Source organism: Bufo gargarizans, chromosome 1, assembly GCF_014858855.1.
Source record: "Bufo gargarizans isolate SCDJY-AF-19 chromosome 1, ASM1485885v1, whole genome shotgun sequence".
Lineage (NCBI taxonomy): Eukaryota > Metazoa > Chordata > Amphibia > Anura > Bufonidae > Bufo > Bufo gargarizans.
In genome coordinates, this window is record NC_058080.1 from 266,937,833 (window position 1) to 266,950,793 (window position 12,961).

The following is a 12,961-nucleotide window of genomic DNA, read 5'->3' on the forward strand; positions in this document are numbered from 1 at the left end:
GACATTTTTGCATCAATGATGGACATTGAAATTACTTTCTCTCGCACAGGTTAATGAAATTTACCATGATGACTCTATTGGTGCACATATAAATGTAGTTTTGGTGCGTATGATCATGTTGGGCTACGCAAAGGTAAGAATTCCTTATCTAAGAGGGCATGAATAAATAAGATTGCTTTACTTACTGCTTTACTTACCCTCAAACTTCAAAGGAGCCACATGCCCACAGTTCCCCGATTTCTTTGATGAAGCAAAGTTGAGAGCCGTTTTGATTTGGAAAACGAGGATAGAGGATTCCTGATAGCTGATAGAGATAAGACCCACACATAATAACTTATCGACGGGGGGTTCGACACCTGGAAACCCCTGCCCAGCGCTGCTTCCTGCTCATTACACTGCCCATCATCTTGAAAGTCTTAGACTATGCCACCACTCTAGAGAAGACGACGCATAGTGTAATGATCAGGAAGCAGCGCTCCCATAGAGCGCAGCCTTCTCAGATATTGATGACCTATACTGACTATATGTCATTAATATATGTCAAGACAACGTCTTTAACAAAACTCCAGCCACAGTTCATATAAGAATAAATGGTGCCAAAGAGCACTTTATCAAGTTAAGTTGTAGGAAGTTAAAAGAACACTGCAAAGTACTCAACCCAATGTTAGATTATAAAGAAAAAGGAGCAGAGTAACACTTAGGTCTGCATAGGAGCTGTAAACATAAAGGGGGAGATTTATCATTCTCTCTACTCCCGTTTTTTTGGCGTACAGTAGCCGCAAACCCTGGATTTGTAAACTTTCAACCCCATTCCTGACTGGATAGTTTTCCATTTCTGAATTTTCACTTTTCACTCCCTGCCCTCCCAGAGCCAAAACGTTTACATTTTTTTCGTCCACATAGCCACAGTGCTTCCAGGGAAAGACCTCTCAGATACCGTGGTCGCAATTGACCATGACATCTGAGCTTTTAAAAGTCTGTGATCGGCGTTATCACTGATCACAGACTTTACCTAGGAGGTTTGCTGTGTAAAATAGATGACGGTCAGCTTCTGAGCAGCGGCCATTAGTGTTGAGCTTTGGATCGTAGATCCGAAGTCGATTCGTCAAAACTTTGTTTTAATGCTGTATGGAGATCCGTCTCCATACAGCATTAAAATGTATGGGCTCCGGCTAGGCGAATTTATTATCACCAAAGTCTTGTGGGTGAATAACTTAGGGATTTGATTTTTCAACATAAAAACCATTTCAACACTTGGTTCCGTAGTCGGCTTCAGTACCGAGGTACCAGTCGATACCGAGGTCAACTTTGGATATCAGTTTTAAAATGGTTTTAAAGTTTAATAATCAAATGCCGAAGTTATTTTCCGAAGTATCGCAAGACTTCGATGATAACTGCTTTCGCCTCGCCGGAGCCCATATATTTTAATGCTGTACAGAGACGGATCTCCTTACAGTATTAAAATGAAGTTTTGAGCAAAGCGACTTCGGATCTAGGATCCGAAGTTCGCTTCTATCATCCCTAGCTGCCATCTTTAAAGATCCAACTTGCGCTGTACATGTACAGTAGAGCACGTGTCAGGAAGGGATTAAACACCATTGTGACTAAATTTAGTTGCAAGTTTCAAGTTTACAAAAAGGTGGGACGTGGATGGAGCAATCGGCTTCAGCACATTTATCATCATTTATGCCATTTTCTGGCTCACATGAAGATTGAAATCTATGCCAGCTACAAGCTGGCAGAGACTTCAGTCAGGCACCTTGTCATAAATTAAGTGCATCCTCCAGCGGCACAGGGGATATTAAGACCAGCGTGGCACACACTGCTCTTGATAAATCAATGCCAAAATGTAAGACTGTTTCCAGCAAGGTCTGCAAAAATATGCAGGCTGCAGAGGACAAATGCTTGAAAAGTTTTAGGAAAGACCAGTTGGAGAAATGTTTTTTATGGCCCAGAACAAGGCCTTTTGCACACGACCGCATCTGTTTTTGCAGTCTGGAAATTGCATATCCGCTAAACACGGTTCCCAACTAAGTGCCAAGAATAGGACTGTTTTTTTAATGTTCTATTTTTTTGTGGGGCCACGGAACCGACTTACGGATGCGGACAGCACACAGGTGTGCTGTCTACATCTTTTGCGGCCCTATTAAGATGAATGGTTCCAATCCACAAAAAACACTAAACGGATGCGGACCAAAACTACGGCCATGTGTATGAGCCCTAAGTTGAATGTGAGAACACAAAATGCATTATACGGTATGCACAATGTTTACGCTAATACAAGTATTAATATGTTTAATTGAATGCATTTACTACTCAGGCTTTTTATACCTGCCTGGAAATGAGTTTTTAGAGGTATAAATTAGTAGCATTCCTACATTTTAAGGAATTAAAACGGGGTACAGCACATACATGCACTGAATCATATGTAAGAAAATCTTATTATCTTTCATGTTTTTCTGACAGTCCATCAGTTTGATTGAAAGAGGTAATCCATCTAGAAGCCTTGACAATGTGTGTCGCTGGGCATACCAGCAACAGAAATCTGACCCCAGCCACTCTGAACACCACGATCATGCCATATTTCTCACCAGACAAGATTTTGGCCCTGCCGGAATGCAAGGTAAACACATACATAAAGCAAATCTGCTATTTAAGAAACAAGCATAGAAATTAACCAATGTTCTCCACCCATAATAAATCCTTTATTGGCCGCATTCACATAGTATTTTTACCAAATGTTTAGCTCTCAGTGTACATGCTGAACTTGTCCATAGGGGTCCATTAGTCACATGGAGGCCAAAGCCATGCTGGCCAGTATAGCTAAAAAAAAGAGGATGGGATGGCATAATAAACAAATATATCATACTATGGCACTATATATCATACCATGGCATGTTGTAACAATTGTATTGGTTGACATAAACATTGGGAACCACGGGTGATGGATGCCACTGTATGGCATATGAATCTGTTTTACTAGAAGTCCTAGTGAATACGTTAAAAAGAGGCCATAAACTCAGTGTGAACAAAGCTTTACCATGATTGGAAAACTATACAGTAGTTCCACCTGCCATACAACTGTAATTATATGCTTAAAACAATAAAATGCTTTACTATTGGCAAGGTAATAAAACACGTAAGATGCTTGCCAATAAACACAGAAACTAAATTTCTAAGGCAAAAATCCTGTACATTCTTAAGAAAAGAGATGAAAAAATACTCAACCCCCAAGAAATTGCTGCTTCATTGGCAGATTACTGTAAGAACCTTTATGACCTTAAAAATAACCAAGATATCAGCCAACCATCACAAATCAGAATTGATGCATTTCTTGAAAACCTATCTCTTCCATCATTAAAAGAGGATGACCTAGCAACACATCATATATACAGTTGCAAGAAAAAGTATGTGAACCCTTTGGAATGATATGGATTTCTGCACAAATTGGTCATAAAATGTGATCTGATCTTCATCTAAGTCACAACAATAGACAATCACAGTCTGCTTAAACTAATAACACACAAAGAATTAAATGTTACCATGTTTTTATTGAACACACCATGTAAACATTCACTGTGCAGGTGGAAAAAGTATGTGAACCCTTGGATTTAATAACTCTTTGAACCTCCTTTGGCAGCAATAACTTCAACCAAACATTTCCGGTAGTTGCAGATCAGACGTGCACAACGGTCAGGAGTAATTCTTGACCATTCCTCTTTACAGAACTGTTTCAATTTAGCAATATTCTTGGGATGTCTGGTGTGAATCGCTTTCTTGAGGTCATGCCACAGCATCTCAATCGGCTTGAGGTCAGGACTCTGACTGGGCCACTCCAGAAGGCATATTTTTTTCTGTTTAAGCCATTCTGTTGTTGATTTACTTCTATGCTTTGGGTCGTTGTCCTGTTGCAACACCCATCTTCTATTGAGCTTCAGCTGGTGGACAGATGGCCTTAAGTTCTCCTGCAAAATGTCATGATAAACTTTGGAATTCATTTTTCCTTCGATGATAGCAATCCACCCAGGCCCTGACGCAGCAAAGCAGCCACAAACCATGATGCCACCACATCCATACTTCACAGTTGGGATGAGGTTTTGATGTTGTGTGTTTCTTCCAAACAACTCAACTTTGGTTTCATCTGTCCACAGAAAATGTTGCCAGTACTGCCGTGGAACATCCAGGTGCTTTTGTGCAAACTGTAAACGTGCAGCAATGGTTTTCTTTGGACAGCAGTGGCTTCCTCTGTGGTATCCTCCCATGAAATCCATTCTTGTTTAGTGTTTTACGTATCATAGATTCGCTAACAGGGATGTTAGCATATGCCAGAGACTTTTGTAAGTCTTTAGCTGACACTCTAGGATTCGTCTTCACCTCATTGAGCAGTCTGCGCTGTGCTCTTGCAATCATCTTTACAGGACAGCCACCATAGGGAGAGTAGCAGCAGTGCTGAACTTTCTCCATTTATAGATAATTTGTCTTACTGTCAACTGATGAACAGCAAGGCTTTTGGAGACACTTTTAGAACCCTTTCCAGCTTTATGCAAGTCAACAATTCTTAATCGTAGGTCTTCTGAGAGCTCTTTTGTGCGAGGCATCATTCACATCAGGCAATGCTTCTTGTGAAAAGCAAACCCATAACTGGTGTATGTTTTTCATAGGGCAGGGCAGCTGTAACCAACATCTTAAATCTCATCTCATTGATTGGACTCCAGTTGGCTGACACCTCATTCCAATTAGCTCTTGGAGATGTCATTGGTCTAGCGGTTCACATACTTTTTCCACCTGCACTGTGAATGTTTACATGTTGTGTTCAATAAAAACATGGTAACATTTTGTGTTATTAGTTTATGCAGACTGTGATTGTCTATTGTTGTGACTTAGATGAAGATCAGATCACATGTTATGACCAATTTGTGCAGAAATCCAAATAATTCCAAAGGGTTCACATACTTTTTCTAAGAACTTTAATTAAATAGGACCTCCCACCACTTTGACTGAGAGTGCCTGGCAGTGAAAACGTACTTGCGTCTGCCCCTGAAGTTTCCTGAAGTCGGCACAGTACAGAATCAGCCTGCGAGTTTCAGTACTACACTGGGCCTGTGCCAAACAGTGAAGCAAACGACCATTCGCGAGACTTTGGGAGACTTCAGGGGCAGGCGTGAGTGCATCTTAACTGTCTGGCCCTGTAGGTGTTGGGGGTGCAGCCGGAAAGGAAAATAAGTTTAACCTCAGGTGTAGCCAGGTGCAACGGCACCCAGGGGCTAGTTAGCATAAAATAAAAAGCCTAATTTCTCCACAACGGGGCCACTGATGTAAATATCAATGAAATAAATGGAAAGGCTATTGTAAAACAAAAATGGTGCATTTATTGACTGCCTTACACTGTCTACATTTGAGACAGGATTAGCAGTGCTTCTTGGGGAGATAATCTTAAAACACCTAAAACAAAATTTGTCTTGAGTGAAGTTGTGTGAGTTTAATGAAAAGTCAAAAATTTTACATATTTCTACATTCTACTATAACCTTGTAGTTAAATTGGTTTGTTGCCATGGGTCAGTTGAGAAACAGAATAAAATTGTTGGTAAATTTGAGCTGAATCCAAACACCTCCACTAAACCTCACTTGCTGGGGTTCCACAATATGGCGATAGCCTAGGATCTTGAACCTATCTTCCATCTAAACATGACACTACAGATATCTGCAAAAGGTTGTATCTTGGTGACCAAGACCTCTATATATACTGTAGTAAATAAATGCTCCTTCTACTACTTATTTTTGATGCAGCGCAGGGATTGTTTATTCTGTCTAGAAAGATCATAAATAACTAGTCAGTGTAAGTGTCACGATTAGGAAAAAGCAGGAGAGTTTGGAGGAAAACCACATTTATAGGATTCAACGGCAACAAGAAACAAAAATGATGAGGCTAGCACTGTTTCAATGCAGCAGAACATTGTTGAAGCAATCCAGAATGTGTGTTATTAGATCTTTTATGCAAGAGCTAAGAATTTATGTTTGTGGTTTATTAGGTTTGTGATATCATGATAATTTGCAAATCATTCTGTTTGGGAAATAGGATATGCTCCAGTCACTGGTATGTGTCATCCTGTAAGAAGCTGCACACTGAACCACGAGGATGGATTTTCATCAGCATTTGTGGTTGCACATGAAACTGGCCATGTGTAAGTAAAAATTCTCCTTGTATTGGGTAATATTTTGACTAGTTTAGTGTGGTACATGGGATAAAATACACAAAAAGGCAACACGAACAGGCCTCATACAATATGTACCCAACATAGTACTCAATTGGCATTTTTATTTGCATGTCAACATATTTTTGAAAGACGGTCTTCTAAATGACTGTGGCCTTGCTCAAGGTAGTTCACAAATATGTTGATCATAAACTTTATATACATAAAGTATACAAAAATCATCCAAAAGTTCATGAAAAGTGTTCAATGCCCACAGGACAACATGTGCTGTTTTTTCAATGAGAATATGCAGCATGGGAGGGGTGTGTATTCATAACTTTCTTGTATGTTATTCCTTATACCACCTTCTGTTTTTATATACTGTAACCACATCTATTAATTAATTCAGACTAGGAATGGAACATGATGGCCAAGGAAACAGGTGTGGAGATGAAACAAGCATGGGCAGTGTTATGGCCCCCTTGGTGCAAGCAGCCTTTCATCGTTACCATTGGTCTCGGTGCAGTGGTCAAGAGCTGAAGAGACACATACAGTAAGAACCTGTATCATCGTGTTTATATCATAGTATTTGTCTGTTATTCTAGAAGCAATTTGGGGGACTTAATAGCCCCTATATCTGGCAGTGTATCCGTCAAAGTTATGAAGAAGTGCAGGCATCTACATTACTTGGGTCCATAAAGTGCGAGTCCAAATTTAAGCCGGCTTCCTAGTGGTCTGACATTTAGACCATTCTCTATGCCTAAAACAGCCGTAGAAAATGATAAATGAGATGGGCCTGCTAGCCCATTCCCTTCCCTGCCCACTTTTTTAGACCTGGCAGATGGCAGCGCCAGAAAGATGCCTAATATAGGCATATTTCTGTTGTTAAAAGGTGTTGTGCATAGCATCCAATCAGGACCCCGTTTCCATTTTATAACCTACCCATGAAAAGTAATAGCTTTAGTCTTTTTGGTTGCTACAGGCAATCCCCATAGGTTTCATTAGTATGACTGTATTTTGTATTTTTTAATCAACTCTTCAGCAGTTAAAGTGGTTTTCAGGGAAAACGTATTGATGACCTATCCTCAGGATAGGTCATTAATATCATATCGGCGGGGGTCTGACTCCCGGGACTCCCACCAATCAGCTGTTATAAGAGGCCGGGCACTCAGTGAGCCCCTTAGCCTCTTCCTAGCTCAGTGATGTCACCGTACATCGGTCACATGGTCTAATTGTAGCCCAGCCCAATTTAAGTCAGTGGGGCTGAGCTGCAATACCAAGCACTGCCTCTATACAATGTATGGTGGCGTACTTGGTAAGCTGCCAAAAGGCTGCGGCGCTCACCAGAGCTCCAGTGAGTGTCGCCGCTCCTTCAAACAGCTAATCGAAGGGAGTGTCGGGACTCGGACCCCTGCTGATATGATAATGATGAGGATAGGTCATCGTTATCATTTCCCGGATAACCCCTTTAACCTTTTCACTACCAGCGCCGTATGCCACTGGAACGATGTGTAAACGGGCGTCATGGCCAGCCTGCGGCTAATTACAGTGACCGGCAATAATGCCGATTGCGGTAATTATAGATGAGCGAATTTCATATTTTGACATTCGTTTGCTCTTCATTTAGTGGTAAAAGCATAATTGCGTTATGGATTCCGTTACCACGGACCATAACGCAATTCTATGACGGAATGCATAACAGAATGCCTTTAGAGGTATTCCGTTATTCATTCCGTCATAATAGATGTCTATGCCTTGCATAACGGATCCGTCCCGTTTCCGTTATGCAGTGGAGTCCTCTCCTGCATAACGGAAACGGGGAAGATCCGTTATGCAGGCTATAGACTTTTATTATGATGGAATGAATAACTGAATGCCTCTAAAGGCATTCCGTTATGCATTCTGTTATAGAATTGTGTTATGGTCCGTGGTAACGGAATCCATAACATGAAATTCTCTCATACCTAGCGGTAATTAAAGGCTTTAGATGCCATGATCAAGTGAGATCACGGCATCTAAACTCGCAAAAACCTGCGGCCAATGGGGCTGTCGGTAGTTGCTCTGAATACTATAAGTTTCATGCTGCAATTCTTATTTTTGCCACCAGATGGCAGGCCAACATAAAAAATTAGTAATTGTTAAGCTCGTTTTAAAAATCCCTGATTGTACAAAATAAAAAAACAGAATAGGCTCATATATGATCTTCAAAATCATTACAAAAAAAATAATATTTTTTTTTTAAATAAATACATATAAAAGTTTAAATCACCCCCCTTTCTGTATAACCCCCCCAACTAAATAACAAATACATATAAATATCATGGGTATCACCGCGACTGAAAACGCCCATACTATTAAAATATAAAAAAAAATTCCAATATGGCGAAACGAAAAAAAGGGGCAAAATGACAGATTTGCCATTTTTTCACTGCTTCTCATACTCAACAAAATGTAATAAAATGTGATCAAATGGTATCAATATAAATAACAGATTGTCCCGCAAAAAATGAGCCCCTATGCAGCTCAGTAGACATAATTATAAAAAAGTTATGGTTGTCAAAATATGGTGATATAAAAAAAATGTTTTTTTTTTTAAAGTTTACATTTATTTTTACACTATTTAGACATACAAAACCTATACATATGGGGTATTATTGTAATTGTACTGACCCAGAGAATTAAGGGCATGGGTTAGTTTTTCCGCAAGCAAAACGTTGTGGGAACAAAACCTGTAAAACGGTGGAGGAATTGTGTTTTTTTTCCAATTCCACCCCATTTGGATTTTTTTTTACCACTTCCTACTACATTGTATGCCATAATTAATGGTGGGATAAGAAAGCACAACTTGTCCCGAAAAAAAAATTTGCCCTTATACAGCTTTGTGAACGGAAATATAAAAAAGTTATGGCTCAAGGAACATAGGGAAGAAAAATGAAAAAAAAAAATGAAAAAAAAAAAAACTCCGCTAGCGAAAGCGTTAATGTGTTTACTGATAAAATATGATACAACAATATCTTTATCTACTAATAGTTGTATAAATAAAAGTTTTATCATTAAAGAGAACCTGTCACCATGAAATGCAGTGTAATCTGCAGGCAGCATGTTATAGAGCAGCAGAAGCTGTGCAGATTCATATATATAGTTTTATGTAAAAATAGTCAGTAAAACTCTTTCTGTACTTAGTTGTCCAGAGGGATGTCCTGCTCAGTAATTGACATCTAACTCTGTAAATTTTTTCAAGAAAGGCTGTCAATCATTGAGTAGGACCACCCTCTGAACTCCTAACCATAGAAAGAGCAGGGATTTCGAATAAACTAAGTTATACTGAATCTTTTTCTAAAAAGATCTGCTCAGCTCTTCCTGCTCTATAACATGCTGCCTGCAGATTGGACACTCCCTTTAAAGGAGTTATCCCATGACTAATGTAAAAAATGAAAATCAGACAGCATATAGTCCATGACAATCTCTTTCTTAGCTTTCTAACAAAGCTAGAACCAGCCCTGGATCCACATGGATCCAGAGATCTCCCCATTCATTGCTCTGCTAGATTTATATCACACTGACAGCTCAAGGGGGAGGGTCTTTTCTTCTGCAGCTAAGGGGGCGTGTCCATGCTCTCCCTATCACAGCTCAGGAGACAGTTGAAGAATTAAACTGAGCATGTGCGACCTTCTCAGTGAGACTGACAAAGACATAAGAAAGGAAAAACAAACAGCAGGTGGCGCTATACTGATACATTTTATTGAATAACTCAGTGACTATACTACATTTTTAATTATATGCAATTACAAACATTTTCAGATCCAGGTGCTGGTTTGAAAACTGTACAATATTTTTTGTGGGACAACCCCTTTAAGATCTCATGTATATGTTTTAAAAAGAGAGCCATTGTCATTATTATAAATCTTTATATACTCTATTTTACAGTTTATATGATTGTCTTCTGGATGACCCGTTTGAACACGATTGGCCTAAACTTCCAGACCTCCCCGGAATTAACTATTCAATGGATGAACAGTGTCGGTTCGATTTTGGTGTGGGCTACAAAATGTGCACAGCTGTACGTTGTCTGTCACATTTTATGTTAATTATACGTTGTAATCTCTGTATTTGTAATATATAATTACCTGTGTATCGCTTTGATATTAGAGCTAGAAAGTCACTTGCATTGCTTTTTGCAGTTTCGGACATTTGACCCTTGCAAACAGTTATGGTGCAGTCATCCTGATAACCCGTATTTTTGCAAGACTAAGAAAGGTCCTCCTCTTGATGGCACAGAATGTGCTCCAGGAAAAGTAAGTTATTTGGCTGTATACGTTCATCATATGGTTTATGATATTTAGAATTAATTGAAAAAATCTTGTTACTACAAGGCTAAGTTCACAGAATTCAAGCTGTGTTGGAAATGGGATCCAGTAGGGTTTCTCTCATAGCGTACATTATTTTATCGGAAAGTTTATCGCTGCATGCGGCACCATTTTTTCAGGCATATATGACAGAACTTGTGATGGAGGGTCCGAGCAGAGCTTCCAATGTTGACATAAACAGCTTTATATCCATTGGTGCGTTATTGTGTGATAATGTAATATCAATGTCTATATTAAAAAATGTAAATGAGGTTGGAATGACAAATTGCAGATGTTTCATGGTGTATTTGCTACAACTACTGGAGGATCAGTCATTAATATTGTACTCTTGGAAACCCCCTTTAAAGGCTACATGACAGTAGAGAAATGATGAAATCTTGCTTCTTGAAGTGTTTTAAAAAATAATGCAGCTTATCCATAGAAACACTTTATATGCGTTTTATATATATATATATATATATTTTTTTTTTATCATACTTTTATTATAATTTAACTGACCACTTTAAACATGGTGCTTTTTGCATTCCAATAAGAATCTCTAAATGTATTAACATTTGGCTGAGTTATTGGCCGTGTCATTCCACATAAGCAATCACTTTGCGGACATCATCCTAAAATAACAAACTTTTAACTTAGATGACATAATGCTGGTGGCATCAGTAGCATATCGTACCTGCCAAATGCAGCCTCCTGCTGCTTTATTGGGACTTCTGCCTGCCAATAGAGGATGGTATTTTTATTGGTATTAATTATATGGGTATTCATATTTTTACAAGGATTAATTATATGACATCTTACAAGTTTATGACTTTTTTTTACATGGATTCCCGTATTGGCTAAAAGGAAGCTGGGAACTGTTTGGATTATTATTTTTGCAGATTTTTCAGCTTTTGCAATTCACATTTGTATTGTACAGTAGATCCATGCCTTTTAATAGTTACATGCACCTGGTGACATTCACTGTGCTACAGTATGATTTCTGGCACTGTAAATTACTGACAGTGGTATACTTCTACCTAGTAAAACAGTGAGTCTGACCAGGAGACCACACGTACTAAAGGGACAGACACAAAACATTTTTTCAATCTTTTTTAAACTGTTGTATGCTATAACCTATTAAACCCTGAATAGCTTGCATTTTGCACTTTTATGACTAATACATATACTTTAATAACATAAATAAATAAACAGACAGGCAAAGCTTAACCCTAACCTTACCAGCCAGTCTCCACAAGTGCCAGCCACACTATTTCCCTAAGTGCCAGATGCAGTGATCTCCCTGTACAAGTGTCAGCCACAGTGTTCTCCCTGTACAAGTGTCAGCCACAGTGATCTCCCTGTGCAAGTGTCAGCCACAGTGATCTCCCTGTGCAAGTGTCAGCCACAGTGACAGTCCCTGTACAAGTGTCAGCCACAGTGACAGTCCCTGTACAAGTGTCAGCCACAGTGTTCTCCCTGTACAAGTGTCAGCCACAGTGTTCTCCCTGTACAAGTGTCAGCCACAGTGTTCTCCCTGTACAAGTGTCAGCCACAGTGTTCTCCCTGTACAAGTGTCAGGCACAGTGTTCTCTCTGTACAAGTGTTATCCACAGTGACAGTGTTCTCCCTGTACAAGTGTCAGCCACAGTGTTCTCCCTGTACAAGTGTCAGCCACAGTGTTCTCCCTGTACAAATGTCAGCCACAGTGTTCTCCCTGTACAAGTGTCAGGCACAGTGTTCTCTCTGTACAAGTGTCAGCCACAGTGATCTCCCTGTACAAGTGTGAGTCACAGTGTTCTCTCTGTACAAGTGTCATCCACAGTGATCTCCCTGTACAAGTGTCAGCCACAGTGTTCTCCCTGTACAAGTTTCATCCACAATGACAGTGTTCTCCCTGTACAAGTGTCAGCCACAGTGTTCTCCTTGTACAAGTGTCAGCCACAGTGTTCTCCCTGTACAATTGTCAGCCACAGTGTTCTCCCTGTACAAGTGTCAGTCACAGTGTTCTCCCTGTAAAAGTGTCAGCCATAGTGTTACAAGAGACAGCCAATGTGATCTTCCTGTACAAGGGTCAGCCACAGTGTTCTCCCTGTACAAGTGTCAGCCATAGTGTTACAAGAGCCAGCCAATGTGATCTTCCTGTACAAGGGTCAGCCACAGAGTCCCCCCTGTACAAGTGTCAGCCACAGTGTTCTCTCTGTACAAGAGCCAGCCAATGTGATCTCCCTGTGCAAGTGCCAGTCACAGTGTTCTTTTTCTACAAGTGCCAGCCACAGTGCTAACTACAGTGTTCCTTCGCACAGGTATAATCACAGTGCTCCCCATGGAGGCGCCTTTTACAGTGTTCCTAAACTTCCTAACCTTGCTTCTAGGCACACAGAGTAACTTACCTTGTACACTGACAGAAGTGAATCTCTATATCTG

The 12,961-nt window shown here is 39.9% G+C and overlaps 1 protein-coding gene across 1 annotated transcript in view; it reads left to right on the forward strand.

Annotated features, from left to right (window-relative positions):
• The window catches only part of ADAMTS3 (ADAM metallopeptidase with thrombospondin type 1 motif 3), a 189,315-nt gene that overhangs the window by 111,070 nt on the left and 65,284 nt on the right, over positions 1–12,961 (forward strand). The window contains exons 6-11 of the mRNA XM_044303006.1: positions 50–133; positions 2,467–2,623; positions 6,077–6,182; positions 6,601–6,744; positions 10,119–10,251; positions 10,373–10,486. Of these exons, the coding sequence (XP_044158941.1) occupies positions 50–133; positions 2,467–2,623; positions 6,077–6,182; positions 6,601–6,744; positions 10,119–10,251; positions 10,373–10,486 (738 nt within the window). The remainder of the gene's footprint in view (positions 1–49; positions 134–2,466; positions 2,624–6,076; positions 6,183–6,600; positions 6,745–10,118; positions 10,252–10,372; positions 10,487–12,961) is intronic.